This window comes from Girardinichthys multiradiatus, chromosome Y (assembly GCF_021462225.1).
Source record: "Girardinichthys multiradiatus isolate DD_20200921_A chromosome Y, DD_fGirMul_XY1, whole genome shotgun sequence".
In the NCBI taxonomy this organism is placed as follows: Eukaryota; Metazoa; Chordata; class Actinopteri; order Cyprinodontiformes; family Goodeidae; genus Girardinichthys; species Girardinichthys multiradiatus.
The window spans coordinates 7,954,550-7,976,051 of NC_061818.1; the positions used below are offsets into that span (position 1 = coordinate 7,954,550).

Consider the following 21,502-nt stretch of genomic DNA (forward strand, 5'->3'; position numbering starts at 1 on the left):
TTCTTACGCCGCAGTGCGTGCCCGCACAGCTTGGTGCGTGTTTTTCACATGCGCATCTATGTTTATGCGTACTTGTGTGTCTCAATGTGAGAAACCTTTTTTTCTCGAAGCGGACATCGAATCACGTGCCAGGGCTTGCAGGTCCTGGGCCAAGTTTCTTTGTGTCAGACCATCCACGGGGATTCAGGCGTAGGCAGCCCACGCGGTCCAACCCACCCGCGCGCGCATCTCCGCACGCTGCGTAACGAACTCCTCAGCGAGGATGGACTGGTAGCAGATAGGAGGCATGGGTAAATGTTCCGTCTTTAATTGATTAAAGGCGCAGATGAGGACCACTTCAAGCGACTTCTTTCACCCCAATCAGGGATTTTTTGAGGACTAACTGATTTTATTTGATCACTTACGAACAAAGGAAATACATTGATTGTGTGGAGAGAAAGGGAAGAAAGAAAGGAAAGGGAAGGTCCAGGTTGCTGAGAAAGGCTGGGTGCGCTAGAACGTCGGAAAGTCACAGATCATGCTTATGGGAACACCCGATTCCGTCTTGATAAGGTATTTGAAAACATAGAAGTTGTTTCGTTTGCTTTTCATCTTTGAACGCTCACAAAGTCTAACATTTACTTCATACGACAAAAAAATCAAAAAGAGATCACGAGCGCTCTCTTTCCTCCAGTGGTTTTTGTTTCCTTTGGCGCAATTACTTAGGAACTGCAACATTTTTCTCTTTAATGGCGTGTTCCAAAAATTCTTTATAAAATAACTTGAAAATTTAATGCGCTATTCTTTTCTCATGTCAGAACAAAAGCCCATTAAAAAGCTTCAAAAGAGTGAAGTCTGCTTTCCTGGATTATCAGGACTAATGTTTTGTTCTTGATGCTATTCCATTTATTATTATAATCAGGATTAGTGTGGCGTAAATAGCTTTTTTCCTCATTTTTTGCCGCATACTCTTGTATGCCTACAACTGAATGGTGTGGGCTAAAACCCTTAGGTATACCAGAGACAGAGTGGTCCATCTGTTCAATCACATAGCAACAGGAAGAGAAAAGGAGACAGGAACAAAAAAACAAAAAACCTTTACTATTTCTTGTGATATATCACAGTGTAAATCTGTGGCAGTAAGAGGTGTTTTATCACTGCACTGAATAAGCTATATAAAGCCTGTCTGAATGTAGGATGTTTTTAAAAATCCTACAGACATTCATTGGTTTATTTGCCACTGCCATTTCTATTTCACCATTTATATAATACTTCAACATTACATGTAATTTTTTTGTAATGAACAGTGCCTTACAAAACCTTTTCATTTTTACACAGTTATGCACAACACAACGTAACTGTGAAAAATATATATTTTATAATAATTACTTGAGTTTATTTGAATTGTTCTTGTCCTTATTTACTTTAAATCTTTAAATGTGTACGAACTGGCTAAATTGGCAGAATGACCATGAAAAAATGTTAAAGATTTGTAAAATTCTGCTGTTGTGCACATTCACTGGAAGCAAGTCCTTGTACTGCCAAGGGACTGATAGACAGACTGGCTTAAGAGTTTATTTGGCTCATTGTGTGATTTCTCTTTGCTCAGCTGATCACTCTTTCACTCCCTTCTTTTCTCTGTTGTTGTTTCTTTTCTTCTTTGCACCCAATCCTTCCTCCACCTGCATGTCTGGTGTCCATCTCTCAACATCAACTGCTTCCTATCCCCTCCAACCTCTCTCCAACCGCTCATCCTCTGACCATTCTCTTCAGAGTGGCTCTGCCTGATGCTCTATCATGACTGATGGCGAAGGGAGAGCTCGCTTTCAGTACGAAGGGTGCCAGGAGCAGGGGGAGGTGCAGGAGGACGTGAGGCTTTCTGTAACGGAAGCCGACAGGACCAACTCCCCAGGTCACAATGTTGATCCAGAAGGACAAGGAGGAGGAGGCCAGGAAGAGAAGCAGCAGCAGCAGGAGGAAGAGAAGGAGGAGGAGAAGGTGGAGAAGAAGAGGAGAGGGAGCTGTAGTGGTCAAGGAGAAAGGAGAGATGAATGGAGCACTGAAGTTAAGGAATGTGAGGAGGAACAAGAGCCAGAGCTGGAAGTGGAAGCTGGGCCTACCCTGGGAGTCCGCATCACAGCTCCAATCCATGACCCAGACTGTGTGTCCGAGGAGGAGGAGCAGCAGCCGTATCCAGCCCTATCTCCTGTGGCCTTCTTCTGCCTGAAGCAAACAACGAGGCCCCGCAACTGGTGTCTTCACATAGTCTGTAACCCATATCCTTTCATATGCTGGAGATGATACGCTGACGACTGGTAAGGCCAAATATGTCCTCAGCCTGGTTTGCCTTATTATAGTCAAGGGTGTATGTATCAGTGGCGGTTCTTGGATGAATGGTCCTCTGGGCGAGCCCTTGTGCAAACCAACAACCAGTCAAAATGCAGGAAATCATCTGAGATTCTGGCAAAGGATGTTTCCCTATTCTTAGCTAAAAAGCTATGAGATAAGATATGTTCTATTTTTCATTTGACTGAATAGTTCTGTATATAAATATGGTTTTGGCTCCATCGTCTCAATAACACCAGAAAATCTAGAAATGGAAAGCTGTTTTTGGGTCTAAAAAAGCTTGCATGGGTCACTGCTTTTACAAGGCATCACACTGGTCATATACAACAAGTCACCTCTCTGAACCAATGGTTAAACATTTTAGGGTGTAGAAATCAGCAGTGTATCACCTTCCTCTGGTCTAGTAGTTTACTTCATAGTGTGTTGCTTTTTCTTGGATGGGGCTTTTGAGAAGCTTTTGTGGTTAGCTGGAATCCAGTCATACCTTGTTTGCACAGTGTGGTTAAAGCAGGTCTTTATCCTCAAGAGAGCCAATGGATGCAGTTTGCTACATCTACTTAGGTTAGATGTAGCGCTTTGGTCCTACTACAAATCCAGCATTATGACATTGCGCCTTTATCATTACTGTAACTTTGGCTTAAGGGTTACTTTTCTTTTACCATAGTGTACTGTTACCTTGTTTTGTCACGTATTTGTATTCTGATTGAGATTTAGTTTAATTCTTAGTGATGTACTCCTTTAGGTCACCTTGCTGCAGAGGTCTGATTCACGTTCCTTTAAACATACAGGTCCTTCTTAAAATATTAGCATATTGTGATAAAGTTCATTATTTTCCATAATGTCATGATGAAAATTTAACATTCATATATTTTAGATTCATTGCACACTAACTGAAATATTTCAGGTCTTTTATTGTCTTAATACGGATGATTTTGGCATACAGCTCATGAAAACCCAAAATTCCTATCTCACAAAATTAGCATATCATTAAAAGGGTCTCTAAACAAGCTATGAACCTAATCATCTGAATCAACGAGTTAACTCTAAACACCTGCAAAAGATTCCTGAGGCCTTTAAAACTCCCAGCCTGGTTCATCACTCAAAACCCCAATCATGGGTAAGACTGCCGACCTGACTGCTGTCCAGAAGGCCACTATTGACACCCTCAAGCAAGAGGGTAAGACACAGAAAGACATTTCTGAACGAATAGGCTGTTCCCAGAGTGCTGTATCAAGGCACCTCAGTGGGAAGTCTGTGGGAAGGAAAAAGTGTGGCAGAAAACGCTGCAAAACGAGAAGAGGTGACCGGATCCTGAGGAAGATTGTGGAGAAGGGCCGATTCCAGACCTTGTGGGACCTGCGGATGCAGTGGACTGAGTCTGGAGTAGAAACATCCAGAGCCACCGTGCACAGGCGTGTGCAGGAAATGGGCTACAGGTGCCGCATTCCCCAGGTCAAGCCACTTTTGAACCAGAAACAGCGGCAGAAGCGCCTGACCTGGGCTACAGAGAAGCAGCACTGGACTGTTGCTCAGTGGTCCAAAGTACTTTTTTCGGATGAAAGCAAATTCTGCATGTCATTCGGAAATCAAGGTGCCAGTGTCTGGAGGAAGACTGGGGAGAAGGAAATGCCAAAATGCCAGAAGTCCAGTGTCAAGTACCCACAGTCAGTGATGGTCTGGGGTGCTGTGTCAGCTGCTGGTGTTGGTCCACTGTGTTTTATCAAGGGCAGGGTCAATGCAGCTAGCTATCAGGAGATTTTGGAGCACTTCATGCTTCCATCTGCTGAAAAGCTTTATGGAGATGAAGATTTCATTTTTCAGCACGACCTGGCACCTGCTCACAGTGCCAAAACCACTGGTAAATGATTTACTGACCATGGTATCACTGTGCTCAATTGGCCTGCCAACTCTCCTGACCTGAACCCCATAGAGAATCTGTGGGATATTGTGAAGAGAACGTTGAGAGACTCAAGACCCAACACTCTGGATGAGCTAAAGGCCGCTATCGAAGCATCCTGGACCTCCATAAGACCTCAGCAGTGCCACAGGCTGATTGCCTCCATGCCACGCCGCATTGAAGCAGTTATTTCTGCAAAAGGATTCCTGACCAAGTATTGAGTGCATAACTGTACATGATTATTTGAAGGTTGACGTTTTTTGTATTAAAAACACTTTTCTTTTATTGGTCGGATGAAATATGCTAATTTTGTGAGATAGGAATTTGGGGTTTTCATGAGCTGTATGCCAAAATCATCTGTATTAAGACAATAAAAGACCTGAAATATTTCAGTTAGAGTGCAATGAATCTAAAATATATGAATGTTAAATTTTCATCATGACATTATGGAAAATAATGAACTTTATCACAATATGCTAATATTTTTAGAAGGACCTGTATCAGCTCTTATTTATTACTTACTGATCCTTATTGATCATCAATCCTTCTTATTGTCACTTTGGTGGGTTCTAAGAGCTGAACTGAGACACAAAAGGAGAGGACATAGAAAAGAAGCCTGTGGAGAGTGAAACTTGTATATTGAGCTAAAATGATAGTTTGCTGGTCAGTTTAAACAACTTTTATAAACAGCAAACTAGATTGTGTTCTTACTGGACAATTTTAATTAAAATATATAAAGACATTTAAACCTTTATATTCAAAGTTTTATCACTTTCAGTTTGTCCATGCCCACCCAAGGTAAAACGTTTATGCAAATCATTGTATAATGGTCTAGACATGGATCAATAAGAGTTTCCATGTGTATGACAATCTTAAGTAATGCTATGGTTTACAGTATTACAGGACTTGCACAAACATATAGTTACTTTTTATTACCTGTTTGTCCTGCGTACATACAGCGTATTGTTGTAGGTATTAACTGTTGTCAGACATTCCTCTGTAACTGTATTGCATGTTTTGTGTGTGTGTGTGTGTTTGTGGAAGATTTTATGGAAGTAAGTGCTTTTGAGATTAATCTGCAAGGTGTCTGATATCCTGTGTGTTTCCACATTTTTAAACAAAGGCTACATCCCACAGAAAAAAAACTCTGGGATCTAAAAAACTTGAAACAGCCACATACAGCAGCAGTTACATTAATTCAAAGATGCTTGCAACATTTTGGTCTTAATGAGCTCATGAAAGGTCAAAATAATTGCAGCACCAACCTTTCTGTCATTTACAGAAATAGTCAAAGTTAAATCTTAACAACATAGCCACATGTTAAATGTAATAAATATGACAAAAAATTAGATTTTATATTCCTATGCATGTTTGCATTGTGCCTGCATGGATTCTCTCTGGGTTCTCTGGCTCCTCCAGGAATCCAAAAAACACGAGTATACAAAGTTCCCTTAGGTATGGCTTAGGCTTTGTGTGCATGGTTGTTCTTTCTGTGTACCTGTTTTGCCCTATGATAGACTGGTGACCTGTTCAGTGTGGACTCATGTTTATTTTGCGACATTTGATTGACCACCATGGGTCAAATCAATCCAACATGCATTTTGCAATTTTAAAGAGTATATCCTTAATAAGAGTGATGAGTTGCACTCATTTTCTTTCCACACCACTGTTTTTTGTGAGTGGACTTTCTACACCTCTAAAAGTATATTTCTTGTAAACAAGGGAAAAGTGTCCATGCTCCTCCATGGTCCAAACAGTTGAAGGAAAACTCAAGCCACTTTGGCACTTTCTCTAGGATCTCAATAAAAGGGCTGTAGGAATGGCATGATGGAAAATGTTCACCGTTTTCAAAGGGTAACTTAAAAATCTTGTTATACTTTGATACCCAGAACTGACCTATAGTTATATCTATACCTTTTCAAATAGTTGCTTTGGATTTGCAGATTGACCCTAGTCCAGGTATCAGCTGTAAACAGCACTAATATGACAGGGTAGTAGCTAATGAGGTGTTTTGGAATAAAATATTAGATGCTCCTGTAATCGGCAATTTTTCTATACTTAAGATGTAGATATAAGGTTTTTGTTTTCCTGGATTTGCTGAGAGAATTGAATATTTATCATGAGGCAGCATGGCTAATGAGTAAGGCTCACACTGTTATATGCCTGGTGTTGCTTTTATAACCGCTTGTATAAGACTTGAACCAGATTATGTCATAAGAGCTGATCTCACAGGACAACTAGCTGTGTTTTAATTTCTCTATGTCTCTATATGAGTGGGTGTATGTTCATGGCCCATTATAAACAGTACAAACCCGGTGGTCCATAGTAGACTTTGTAAAGTGTAAATGCAGGATCTCTTACCAAGGCAGAGGAACAGAGACATAGATAAAAGTTTGAAACTATTCCTCTACCTGTATCCTTGGTGCAAATCAAATTAGTGTCAGAACCAAAGTGGCTGTAAAATATCAAACTTGTTAGTCATTAATTCACTGTGGCAATTAGGACCGGTCAACAGTTGCTTACAATTACCACAATGGCATTTCAGCACAACAGCCTATACCATTAATCTTTTTAAATATGTGGTCAGCAATAATCAACTGAATGCCTTCAGGGTTGTACACTATCTGCTGAAGATATCCTCAAAAATCTCTGGTTCTCTTCAGGCATCAATTACAGATTGGTCCCTGCCTTCGAAGCTGCCTTAATTCTTCAAGGCACAGATTCAACAAGGTGTCAAAGACATTCCTGAGAATTTTGATCTACATTGATCCGGATATATTTTTGGCATGCATATACAACAGCATTGAATAAATAAATATTGCATCAAATCAGTCTATTATGATAATGTTTCCATTGTTATAATGCACTCATTGATAATGCGGTTGAAATTTCTATTCCAAATGTGTGCAGCTGTATTGGTTAGGCAGTAGTGTGATCCTAAAATCTACTTAAAAAAGGAACCCTTAAACGTTGGCTAAAAGGTTTTTCCAAAGTTAATATAAAATTTCTTGATTTTAGCTTCTTAAAATCCAAACCAAACATAAAGAACTGGAGGCACAGAGAGGAGACTATAGTAACAGAAGACATATGACATGATTCTTAGTTGACAGCATTACCTTCACTTTCATGGCAGCCCTTAAAATGTTTTATTTCAGAGGATGTGAATTATTGAGTCTGGTATTTTGGCTTTTTTGGAAATCTTAGGCAAACGTCCTTTTTTGAATGAAGATTATATTTCTTGTCAAATTCTTAAATTGGACCAAAAATATAGTCTTCACGCATTTCTCCGTTTTGTTTTTCTATAGCTAGTTTGTTAGACCACCCTAATATTTCCAGCCAGACAAGTCTGTCCAACCAAGCAGCTCAGCTTTGCAGTTACTTCAGCATTAAGAGAAAACTCTCTGTCGCCAACCTAAGCCACACTCTGTCTGATTAAGGAAAGAGCCTGTTAATTACAACTACAGAGCTGAGGCCCTTTGAGAATAATCACTGGCCACATATTCCCACAATCATGAGGTGCAGTGCTGCATGTACAGGTCCTTCTCAAAATATTAGCATATTGTGATAAAGTTCATTATTTTCCATAATGTCATGATGAAAATTTAATATTCATATATTTTAGATTCATTGCACACTAACTGAAATATTTCAGGTCTTTTATTGTCTTAATACGGATGATTTTGGCATACAGCTCATGAAAACCCAAAATTCCTATCTCACAAAATTAGCATATCATTAAAAGGGTCTCTAAACAAGCTATGAACCTAATCATCTGAATCAACGAGTTAACTCTAAACACCTGCAAAAGATTCCTGAGGCCTTTAAAACTCCCAGCCTGGTTCATCACTCAAAACCCCAATCATGGGTAAGACTGCCGACCTGACTGCTGTCCAGAAGGCCACTATTGACACCCTCAAGCAAGAGGGTAAGACACAGAAAGACATTTCTGAACGAATAGGCTGTTCCCAGAGTGCTGTATCAAGGCACCTCAGTGGGAAGTCTGTGGGAAGGAAAAAGTGTGGCAGAAAACGCTGCAAAACGAGAAGAGGTGACCGGATCCTGAGGAAGATTGTGGAGAAGGGCCGATTCCAGACCTTGGGGGACCTGCGGAAGCAGTGGACTGAGTCTGGAGTAGAAACATCCAGAGCCACCGTGCACAGGCGTGTGCAGGAAATGGGCTACAGGTGCCGCATTCCCCAGGTCAAGCCACTTTTGAACCAGAAACAGCGGCAGAAGCGCCTGACCTGGGCTACAGAGAAGCAGCACTGGACTGTTGCTCAGTGGTCCAAAGTACTTTTTTCGGATGAAAGCAAATTCTGCATGTCATTCGGAAATCAAGGTGCCAGAGTCTGGAGGAAGACTGGGGAGAAGGAAATGCCAAAATGCCAGAAGTCCAGTGTCAGGTACCCACAGTCAGTGATGGTCTGGGGTGCCGTGTCAGCTGCTGGTGTTGGTCCACTGTGTTTTATCAAGGGCAGGGTCAATGCAGCTAGCTATCAGGAGATTTTGGAGCACTTCATGCTTCCATCTGCTGAAAAGCTTTATGGAGATGAAGATTTCATTTTCAGCACGACCTGGCACCTGCTCACAGTGCCAAAACCACTGGTAAATGATTTACTGACCATGGTATCACTGTGCTCAATTGGCCTGCCAACTCTCCTGACCTGAACCCCATAGAGAATCTGTGGGATATTGTGAAGAGAACGTTGAGAGACTCAAGACCCAACACTCTGGATGAGCTAAAGGCTGCTATCGAAGCATCCTGGACCTCCATAAGACCTCAGCAGTGCCACAGGCTGATTGCCTCCATGCCACGCCGCATTGAAGCAGTTATTTCTCCAAAAGGATTCCTGACCAAGTATTGAGTGCATAACTGTACATGATTATTTGAAGGTTGACTTTTTTTGTATTAAAAACACTTTTCTTTTATTGGTCGGATGAAATATGCTAATTTTGTGAGATAGGAATTTTGGGTTTTCATGAGCTGTATGCCAAAATCATCTGTATTAAGACAATAAAAGACCTGAAATATTTCAGTTAGAGTGCAATGAATCTAAAATATATGAATGTTAAATTTTCATCATGACATTATGGAAAATAATGAACTTTATCACAATATGCTAATATTTTGAGAAGGACCTGTACACAAGTGACCTTTTTGTTTGTTTGTTTGATTTGTTTTGTTTTTTTATGCTATGGTTGCAGGTTTTGTGCAGTGGATTTTCATGTATGAAATACAGAAGAAATTGGCAAAAAAATTTTGTTTTCAAGTAAACATGTTGAATATTTTCCTTCATGAGATCTGGGGCTGTCCAAAAATACCCTGGTGTAACGACACAAATTGCTGTTGATATATTTGGTAAATGTTATTGTTTATTGTAAGAGTTATTGTAAGAGTTATTGTTTTCTTGCCAAGAACCTTATTAATGCAAATAAGATCCTGAAAGCAGGGCCCAACTAGTTAATGTATTACTTTTGGGTGGATTCATCATGCCATCTATCTCAACTAAAGGTAATATCCTTACATTAAATCATGCCAATGGAATTTATTCTAATGTGTTTGCATTGATGTCGACTCCCACGCATGGAGCACCTGACCGTCTGTATTTAACCTGTGGTTTATCATGGAGAAATCCAGGATTAATCAGTGAACAATTAGCATCGGATATCTCAGATATATTACATTTTGATAGATTGGACATATTTAGAAAGCTTGGTGCCAGAATCAAAGCTGCTTGAGTGGGAGTATTCAACTTGAAGCGGGTTGTTTTTTTCAGACTGAAGCAGTGTTGAAAGAAACCTTAATCAGCTCTGTCCTCAGGTGAGAAATTTGACAAAACCATCTCCTGTAGCTTATGTACTGAAACCATTACAGAAATGTCATTCTTTTTTGTCTGCATGTATTTACATCCTAAACTAATTTTATCCCCTCAGTGTGAGGAATGACGAAAGCTGGCCTTGATTTCAATGGGTCGTCCCTCTGTTGCCACCCAGACATGTCTCCTGAGGTTGAAGTGAGAGGATGAAGGCGTGTGTACAAAAGACAGGTTTCTGCGTATTGCTTCCTCGTTGCCAGGCAAAATGCTTTGTCTTGCTGTATTTATATTAAGCATTGCATCTATGTGTGTTTGCCAGCTTGCTCAGTGACTCATTATATTTGGCCTGTGCTCATCATAACAGCAGATTGAGGGTCGTTACGTGGATTTCTCTGCTGAGACCGAGGGATCCTGTCTCTGTGACGTATGAAACTTGGCACCTCCTTTGCAGTCCTCCAGAGTGTATGGTTAAGAGCTGTGAGCATGGCTGTGTGGATGTAAAATGTGTCTAACTTTGTTCTAACTAAAATTAAAAAACATTTGCAAGGCCCTGGAGTAGCAGTTAATTTACCTTATCTTTACTTGCTGATATCCAATCCAACGTGGATCATCATTTTGGTTTTTCAGTGCATTAACTAAACATAATACATAAACAAATATGTCTTGTACCCCTCCAGGTGTTTATTAATGTTTATGTCTAAGTATGCATGGAAGCCATTTGGCAAGCCAGCATGCCCTGTGTGGAGGGTGTTGAGGTGTGTGTATTGTGGGATTACTTCAAGTGCAGTAGGATCTTTGTTTATCCCTCCGTTTAATGTTTACAGACTGCTTCACAAAACGATCTCTAACTAATAGTGCTTTTTCTCATTTGTCTAAATGCAGTGTGTGTGCGAGTCTGTGTGTCTGTGCCTAAGTGCTTACAAGTAACTGCACGAGTGTATAATCACACACACAACACGTGTCCAGGCAGTGACCCTCTCTTTTGCCTAAGGCTCTGAGCGTCTGAGGTGAAAATGACTGTGGCGCACTTTAATGTGTTTGGCCAGATGATAGCCATTTCTCAAAATGTATGTTGCCACAAAGAGTTTTGGCAGAACCACAGATTCCCTTTTTACAATAACAGTAAAAACAAAAAAGAAAATAATATTTCCCCAGAAACTGCAAAAAACATGGTATTAGCGCTGAACGTATTTTAAGTGCTTTCTGCTGTGTAAATGCTGTTGTAGCTCATATTATGCAGGTTTCTTCAAGAGCTGTAGATGGTGATGGCTGTGGGCAAGAAGGATGTACTATAGCAGTCTGTCTTACAGCAGATCTGAAGAAGCCTCTGACTGAAGACACACTGTTGTTTGATGAAAGTCTCATGAAGAAGATGCTTAGGGTTCCTCATAATTCTTTTCATTTTATGAAGAATCCTTCTTTCCACAATGATCTCCAGAGATTCCAAAGGAGTCACCAAAACAGAGCCAGCCTTCTTTATCAGCTTGTTGAGTTTTTTAAGTCCCTGGCTCTGATGCTACTTCCCCAGCAGATGATGGCAGAAGAAATCACACTCTCCACAACAGACTTATAGAAGATATGCAGCATCTTGCTGTAAACAGTGAACGACCAAAGCTTTCTAATGAAGTACAGTCTGCGCTGTCCCTTCTTGTAGATGGCTTCACAGTTGCATCTCCACTCCAGTGTGTCTTCCAGGGGAACACTGAGGTATTTATACTCCTCCACCAACTCTACTTCTTTTCCCATGATGGAAATATTGTTTGATCTATTTCTGTTTCTCTTAAAATCTACAATCATCTCCTTTGTTTTATTCACGTTCAAGATTAGATGATTGTTTCCACACCATGCCACAAAGCGGTCCACCACCTTCCTGTACTCAGCTTCTTGTCCATTTCTGATCCACCCCACGACTGCAGAATCATCCAAGTATTTCTGCAGATGATAGGAGTCTGTCTTGTACTGGAAGTCTGAGGTGTACAGAGTGAAAGGAATGGTGAGAGTACAGTCCCCTGTGGTGCTCCTGTGCTGCTGACTATATGGTTAGACTCACAACCCTTCAGTCTCACAAACTGTGGTCTGTTTGTCAGGTATTCTTTGATCCAGGAGAATGTTGAGGCCTCCACCTGGGTCTTCTGGAGTTTCTGACAAAGCAAATCAGGTTCAATTGTGTTAAATTCACTGGAGAAAACATGATTTTCACAATGCTGCTGGCTTTGTCCAGATGACAGTGGGTTTGTTGAAGCAAACTTCCTGTGCATCTCTATTACAAAGCAAAATTGTCTTGACAAGATACATTCAAGATTGATTCAGATATCTATAGAATTGTAACTTGTGCTAAAGAAAAACCTTTAAGGTCAGATATCAGCATGCAAAAAAATAAAAAAAATTCTTCATCTGCTAATAGATGAACAATTGTAGATTGTTAAACTGATAACCTTCTAAATGTGCACATTGTGTCCAGAAATGTTTGTTGTCTTTTTATCTTGTTAGCTAAGCTGTGGATCTCTTCATCTCTTTCAGACCATAGAGCTCTTGGTAGCTTTTCTAAAAAATGACTGGCTTCACAATTTTGGTTGACAGCCATGTCTTAGAAGGTTTGCAGCTGTGCCAAACTCAACATTTTCAGATGTGTTAAAGATTTCTCTGTTAGATGTTTGAAATAGTTTAAGGGTGTGAGTACTTGTGCAATGCCTTGAATTTTACTTTCCAGCATTCTTTATGTCTGTGCTTAAATCCTCTTTAATGTCTCCACTTTGCATAGTGTTCCACTTGCTGTCTGACTCCAGTATCTCATTAACTAACAGAAACAGAAACATTACTATTTCTATCCCAGCAGACTACATTTACTGTCAACTTTAACAATTCTAAGGAGGAGCTATCAGGCACTTCTTTTCACCCCCATCCAATGCATATTAGAAGCCTGGATAAGCCAGGCTCCTACTTTGACATATTCCAGGTGTTTGTGGTTGTACATCACAGCTCTGACAACATTTGCCTCAATGAGGGTAGTGATGTTAGACTAACCCAAAAGCTTGCATAAAACTACACCTAAACAAGAGGGTCACTGCAGAGTTACTGCTCCATCTACGCAGTTTGTCTTTTAACTTGGCAAGCCATCACTCAGGTTCCCTGTAGCGACATTGCTGCACTGATTGGCCATGTGATATTGTGGGAAGGGATGTTTCAGCAGCTGTTGCTATGGAAGCCTGTTGGAGATGGCCTACAAGTGTGTTTCCATGCCTCAATCCACCATCCAAACCCCTAAAGAGATTATGAAATGTCTTCTAAAAATCTGTTAAATGAACATGTTACACCCAACTGAGAACTAAAAAATGGAGGGCTGCTGAATGAAGAGCTGAAATAAGACTAAAGGAGAAAAAGAAATCTAAAGATAGATTGATGACTCCAAAAGTTGAAAAAAAAAAAGAAGTCAAAGATGGAAAACAGACAAGAGGGTTCAAAGAGAGAAGACGGGAAGTTTAAAACAGAGGCGAGAACAAGGATAGAAGAAGGAATGAAATGAATAAACAGGAGAAAGGGAAGAATCAGAGCATTCAGAAGAATGGTGCAAGAGCTGAGCTGAGAAAGATGAACAGGGCCAGTAAAAAGAGCTGAATGTAGTCATTTAAATCTGGTCTTTTCTGGACAGTTTGTGTTCTCTAACAAGCTGCTGCTGCTGCCATCTAATAGTTGGACATAGCTCTTAAAAATCACAGGTGTAAGGGATGAGCACTTTTTTGCACTCACCCAGCTCTGTTGTGCTTCCTATTGTCTTTTTCTGCCAGTTGATGGTTGCTGCAGTGAGGATGCAGTGGTGTTCCAACATCAATACATAACTCTGCTCTCAAGCAACCCCATCCTCCTCTTCCTCCTCCTCACTCTCTTGTCCTGGCTGCAGCTAAATAACGTTTGCTCTTTCTTTGCCCCTGTTTCCTTCATCTCTCCTTCTTTGGTATTCTTATGGTCCTGAAAACATGCATGAGCACTGATTTATTTCTGTTTTTTATGTTTTTTATGCTGCTCTGTTGGGGGCAGGGGTTGATTTTTATTTTCAGGGTATTGCATTATATTTGCATACACATACGCCCGCACACACACACATCCAAGGCAAATAGATCACTTTCAACATAAGACCACTTGAAGTGGACTTCAGGGCTGTATTGATCTAAATGTAAGGATATGGTGGCCATTGATGCATGATGTCCTGATTGTGAGGTAGAAAGAGATTGAGTTCAGCAAAAGCAGATTTATCCAGGCTATAAACCTGGAGGTGAGAGGATGAAGTGTCACCAGTGGTAGGTGATAAACCAAGTGATTAAGAGGAGCTAAGTTGCATCATGGTTTGAGGATCCAAACATATTCCAGAAAGACGGGGTTACTACACAATTTGGAATAGGCTGGAATAGCATGTAGCTTAATTTATATATTTTTCCAGATGTAAGTAAAACTAAAATAGGGCCTGTAAAATTATTTTTCTGTCTAAAATTTCCCGATACCATTTTCCAAAAGTTGTATTCATCCTTTTGTCTGTCCATCCATCCATCCGTTAACAATGGGCAAAACAAAACCTCTCTAAATTTAATTCTGGAAATGTATAGAAATTTATTCAGAAAAATGTGTACAGGAAGCTTATGATGTAATTTCTTTTTCTCTTTAGAGCAAATTTTTTTTTTATCTGTTTATGTTCACACCATCTTTAACATAGCATTCAGTTTTGCTTTTAGGTTGAATTACTATGTTGTGTGTGCAGTTTAGAACCTGGACTGCAGTTTCCTAATGAGCTTTAAAAAAACATTCTGTGTGACACTGTATGTTTGTCAAGTCAAGTTTATTTATATAGCGCTTTTCAGCAACAAGGCACTCAAAGCACTGTACATGAGGAAAAACATTACAATGATACAGAAAATCAAACACAGAAAAATAAATCAAATGACAATAATACTCCTTGGGAGTTTACTGGTAAGAGCTGGTTCTAATCCAATCTTTCTAATAGAGGTAATTAGCTCATTAAGTCGTCTGTGGTAAGGAATTCATCCTGTGCTAGAAGAAAAATGATAATATTACTCCTCGAGGTCACTGGTATGAGGCAGTTGTGGTCCCATCATTCAAATAGTAACAGTCATGGGCACTCACTGAAGTCTAAGTAGAGAAGCTGGGTCACTGGTATAAAACATTTTTAGTCCAAACTTTTTAAATGCTAATAATGTTTGGCTTACACTGGTATGAAATTGTTGTAATAAAATCCTTCTAAGAAATCTAAAAATCTCCGGTCATTGGTGTAAAAACAGCTGTAGTCACATTTTCATATACTAATAATTGGCTTTTGCTGGTAATCCTTCAGAGAAATCTGAAAATCTATGAAAAGTATTGAAATCACATATTTAGGTAAAGTAAGATAGGAGGAAAAAAAAAATCATATTTCAAATTCTATTCTGAGCAGAATACAGTCTGAAGTAGTACAAAAAAAAAAACCTGAGCAGGGGTAAGCAACACACACATAAGTAAAGATTTAGCAAGGGTATGGTGGAATCTTGAGGGTGCCAATATATATAAGTCTGAGTGTGTTTGCAAGAATTAGACTGTCAACACTGATAGAAGCGCCATTGTCCTTGAGAAGAGAGGTGGACGTTTTTATCAATCGGCCGCATAGTCCTATCAACACACAGCTGGTAGGGGAGTGCTGGGGAAGAGCGTCGTGCTTATATAACATCCAGGAGATATTTTGTCGATAGCCAGTTAGCAGAAGTTGCCAAGGCCACATTGGGGAGCCAGATTTAGAAAAACAATAAATGTTGTGGTTCAGGCAGTTGTGAATTTCCAACTACCTTAGGAGTTTTACTGGTATGTCTCAATTGCGAATCAAAATAGCCAAATTTCTGGTACTTTCCGCAGATCTCGAGCATACAACTCCTTTAACCTCTGAGTCCAACCCCTGCCAGGCTGCGATTCTGTTCAAGAATAGTGTCCAGCTTGCGATTCTGCTCTCTTAACATTCCAGTCCGAGTGTTGATCGCTCTACAGACTCCATTCAACATCACAGACAGCTTTGGAATGCTTTGAACAGCTGCCTATGTTTTGCGAATCACTCGATAAGCCAGGTAACCACCAACTCCAAAAAGCAGAAATCCTGTAATCAAAAGTCCAAATATGTACACATCTTTTACGTCCTCGACCGACATTGTAGTCAGGCACACAATCTTCCACTGCTGCCAAGAATCCATTGTGTATCCAGAGAAGAACGTCCCGTCTGGACAAGAGGGTTCTCCTTTACCCTGCCTTTCCATCGAAGAAATTTGATCAATTACATTGAGACACCAGCTGACCAAACTATAATTTACAAGTTTGGAGGATATGCAAAGCGAGGCTCTGAGAAAAATACAGATAAAAGCAGAAGCAGGGATCAGCGGGGAGGAAGGGAGAGAGAGAAAACGCATGTGTCTTCCACCGTGAGCAAGAAAATTTGTGATTTCTTGCTGCTCTGTTTGGTTTTGCCTCAGTCTCCACATACCACAGCAGCTCTAGTTTTGCTGCTGATTACCTTATTGATTGAGAGATGGGTGAAATCACAGACAAAAAGATAAAGCAAGTCAAAGACATAGCACTTGACTATAATGACCTAGTGTGAGGACTGCTCTCGATATTGAGGATAGCACTCAACACATCTACACAAGGGCTAATTATCTCTGCCTAAAACCTGTAGAAAACCAGACTTCCATTGTGACATCAACTTTGCTCTTTGGACAAGCTTGTAAACAGGTGTGTGTGTGCCAAAGGATGTGAGGGCGTGCATGCATGAATGCTCATATGTTTGAAGATACACATGCGTGCGAATAAAAGAGTGATGTTGAGATGGATAAATAAATAAAATATCTGGGAAACCCATCAGCATCCAGCACTGGGTTGTCATGACAATGCGGACAGCATGGCACAGTGTTTCTTTTCAAATGTTTGTGTATGAGTGAATGGGAGATCAAAATCATACCAATGCAATGTTTAAGCTAGCACAATTACCTTTTTTAAAGCTTATTCCTTCTCTATAAGTAAGGAAGACTGGTTCTTTCTCCAATTTGCATAGCAAATAAAGAGAATAGCACATTAATGTTTTTTGCTCAAGAAGTGATTTTTGTGATTTGGTTCATATTTGCCAGTTTTTCTATTTCTGAAATTTGACTCTGAAGGCAAAATTAAAGGCAAACACGTATTTAACAGTGCTTCTTGTGCCAGATGTGCTCACCCCTGTGTGTTTGCGCATGTTAGATAAGAGATGCTTTTAGCACAGTTGTGTATAATGTATATGTCTGGATACTCATGTGCATTCTCTTTAGAGACCTGAAATCTGCAGCATCTTCTTTCATGTTCTCCCTTTCTGCTCTGTGAGTGTAAAAATGCATGTGTCTGTCTGTATAGATAGTGATAAAGTTTGTGCACAGGGCATGGTCATGTAGACCAGAGTCAAGAAAGAAATAAAGCAGTTGAGTTTTCCATGAGGAAGGTGATTGATGATTTAAAAAGGGTGCTGGCTTGATAGGCTTTGTATATGTAATGAAGGCAACATCTTAACCAAGTGTGAATAAATTAGTATTTGCATGGAGGAAGTGAGAGGGAGAAGTTGGGATGGTGGGATTCTCTTGGTATTGAAGCTTTTGCTGGAAACTACCTGGTTTCTAGGCAACAGAACAGCACTGCCGCACGTTAGAGCAGTGGGGAGGGGAAGGTTCACTGGCCTACAACATATGTGTGTGTATGTGTCCATGTTTGAGTGCTGAGTCAATATCTGTATTATTTATGACTGTTCTGTAGTAAGAGTATGTGTTCGTAGAGTCTGGGGGAGGGGAGATAAAGAAGATATTGAGGTTGTTTGTGCAGTTTTTGTCGCTCATTGTGCTGTAAACGTAACGTCTAAGTGTCAATAAAAAAAGAAAACAATACACAGAAGATATACTTGTTTTTTTCTAGCCCAATCACCCCAAAGATTCCGACCATGTTATGCTTCTTTTTGAAGTCTCTGATGGGGATCTGATAGAGGGGTGCAGCACAGAAGCACAAAAAACATGAAGAAAAGTAGGAACTGTTGGGCTGGGTCAACGTTCATTCACGGAGTCCAAACTGCTGCTCATGTCCAAGGTTTTTGGCTGACTTGATACCCATTGAAGGAGATAACTGAACTGCCAGTGAATACCCAAAGATATGTGCGTTGTAAGAGGAGCCATCACATCTGCTTGTTATGCTGCATAACTGAATAAAATCAAGTCAGGGTCACAATCTGCTCCACATATTATAAAAAAAAAAGTCCCATCTAATTATGTCTTTTTTGCCTATTCAACCCCTTTAGTCTAACACCCCTAAAAATGCTGCCAACTGCCTTCATAAATTATCCAATTAGTAAATAGTCTACTTGTGTGATTTATTCTCACTTTGAATAGATCTTTTCAAAGTGGTGACTGTGGCTCAGTAGGAAGAGTAGTTGTCTTGCAATCAGAAGGTTGTGGGTTTGATTCCAGCTTCCTCCTGCCATAGGTTGATGTGTCCCTGGGCAAGGCACTTAACCTCAAGTTGCCTACTGATCTGTGTAGCGGTGTATGAATGTGTGAGCATTAGTGAGTGCAATTGGGCGAATGTGGCTCTAGTGTAAAGCGCTTTGAGTGGTCTGTATGACTGGAAAAGCGCTATATAAGTTCAGTCCATTTATTTACCATTCTCTGAAAGCCTCACTGGTTTTCCTTTTCAGTGGGAAGATGACCCTAAATGTACAGCCAGAGATATAATGGAAGAGTTTAGATCAAAGCTTATCCATGTACTAAAATGGCAAAGTCAAGATGCCAATCCAAGAACTTGAATTTAGACTTAAAAGTTGATGCTCACAGAGGCATCATTCAATCTGACTAACATTAATTTTTACGGGCAATACATTGAGTTTGTAGATGCACAAAGCTGGTACAGACATTCCCCAAAAGACTTGCAGTTGTAGTTGCACTAAAAAGTGGTTCTACAAATTATTTAATCAACAGGGCTGAATGCATTTATATACACATTTTTAGGAGTTTTAACTCATAAGAAACTTTTAAAATCAACTTATATTTTCTTTCTACTTCACAATCATGTAAATCCCCTTTAATGTACTTAAGGTCTATTTGTGTTGATGAAGCAGGTAAGAGGTGGAAGGTTATTATTTGAAAGGTAGCGTGGATATGGATCTGATGTAAACTAAGAACTACACATCTCTGTACTGACGTGATTGAAACTAAACCCAATGAACCATCCTCCCTGTAAATGATCTATTCTTCTCCACATCGAATTTGGCATTGTTTGTCCCAGCTCAACAGGCATGCCCTCTCTAGGACAGCACCAAGTCAATATGAATAGATTACAGTTCTGACAGTTCAGATGATCTGTAATTACAGGTCCTTCTCAAAATATTAGCATATTGTGATAAAGTTCATTATTTTCCATAATGTCATGATGAAAATTTAACATTCATATATTTTAGATTCATTGCACACTAACTGAAATATTTCAGGTATTTTATTGTCTTAATACGGATGATTTTGGCATACCGCTCATGAAAACCCAAAATTCCTATCTCACAAAATTAGCATATCATTAAAAGGGTCTCTAAACGAGCTATGAACCTAATCATCTGAATCAACGAGTTAACTCTAAACACCTGCAAAAGATTCCTGAGGCCTTTAAAACTCCCAGCCTGGTTCATCACTCAAAACCCCAATCATGGGTAAGACTGCCGACCTGACTGCTGTCCAGAAGGCCACTATTGACACCCTCAAGCAAGAGGGTAAGACACAGAAAGAAATTTCTGAACGAATAGGCTGTTCCCAGAGTGCTGTATCAAGGCACCTGAGTGGGAAGTCTGTGGGAAGGAAAAAGTGTGGCAGAAAACGCTGCACAACGAGAAGAGGTGACCGGACCCTGAGGAAGATTGTGGAGAAGGGCCAATTCCAGACCTTGGGGGACCTGCGGAAGCAGTGGACTGAGTCTGGAGTAGAAACATCCAGAGCCACCGTGCACAGGCGTGTGCAGGAAATGGGCTACAGGTGCCACATTCCCCAGGTCAAGCCACTTTTGAACCAGAAACAGCGGAAGAAGCGCCTGACCTGGGCTACAGAGAAGCAGCACTGGACTGTTGCTCAGTGGTCCAAAGTACTTTTTTTGGATGAAAACAAATTCTGCATGTCATTCGGAAATCAAGGTGCCAGAGTCTGGAGGAAGACTGGGGAGAAGGAAATGCCAAAATGCCAGAAGTCCAGTGTCAAGTACCCACAGTCAGTGATGGTCTGCTGCTGGTGTTGGTCCACTGTGTTTTATCAAGGGCAGGGTCAATGCAGCTAGCTATCAGGAGATTTTGGAGCACTTCATGCTTCCATCTGCTGAAAAGCTTTATGGAGATGAAGATTTCATTTCATTTCATTTTTCAGCACGACCTGGCACCTGCTCACAGTGCCAAAACCACTGGTAAATGGTTTACTGACCATGGTATCACTGTGCTCAATTGGCCTGCCAACTCTCCTGACCTGAACCCCATAGAGAATCTGTGGGATATTGTGAAGAGAACGTTGAGAGACTCAATACCCAACACTCTGGATGAGCTAAAGGCCACTATTGAAGCATCCTGGGCCTCCATAAGACCTCAGCAGTGCCACAGGCTGATTGCCTCCATGCCACGCCGCATTGAAGCAGTCATTTCTGCAAAAGGATTCCCGACCAAGTATTGAGTGCATAACTGTACATGATTATTTGAAGGTTGACATTTTTTGTATTAAAAACACTTTTCTTTTATTGGTCGGATGAAATATGCTAATTTTGTGAGATAGGAATTTTGGGTTTTCATGAGCTGTATGCCAAAATCATCCGTATTAAGACAATAAAAGACCTGAAATATTTCAGTTAGTGTACAATGAATCTAAAATATATGAATGTTAAATTTTCATCATGACATTATGGAAAATAATGAACTTTATCACAATATGCTAATATTGTGAGAAGGACCTGTATGTCTTGGAGAGTAGTCAGTCTTATTAGAGGCCTTTCCTATTTGCTGCTGCTGTGAGTTTGTTGTGCTTGTGGGACATTGCCGTTTAACGTCTATTAGGCTGTAATAAAGGAATGCTGCTCTCTGTGGCCTTTTCTGTTTCTAATGGATCTCTATTCTCAGAGTTCAAGCACACATGAAAACTGCGTCACATACATTGCATATTCCTAGATGCACACACACAGAGCCTTTATACAAGATGAAAGAGGGATGTGAGGCAGATGACCCAGCTGAAGTGCAGGAGGCCTGGCATTTTTTGAACAGCTTGATTTTTAGATGAAGTAGCTGTATAATTGTGCATTTATATACTTGTCTAGGAAGAAAGGAGACTAGGCTTAATAATTAGCCGGCAGAGCATACAATTGTTTGCAGTACCATCAAAAAAGTATTGCAAAGAGCATGCGAGAAACACTTACCCTG

At 40.3% G+C, this 21,502-nt stretch overlaps 1 protein-coding gene across 1 annotated transcript in view; it reads left to right on the forward strand.

The window, feature by feature from the left end:
* The first annotated feature begins 257 nt into the window (after positions 1 to 257).
* Positions 258 to 21,502, forward strand: part of LOC124864225 (voltage-dependent T-type calcium channel subunit alpha-1H-like) — a 220,033-nt gene continuing 198,788 nt past the window's right edge. Inside the window, exons 1-2 of the mRNA XM_047358911.1 lie at positions 258 to 552; positions 1,753 to 2,255. Coding sequence (XP_047214867.1) covers positions 1,777 to 2,255 — 479 coding nt within the window. The 5' untranslated portion in view covers positions 258 to 552; positions 1,753 to 1,776. The remainder of the gene's footprint in view (positions 553 to 1,752; positions 2,256 to 21,502) is intronic.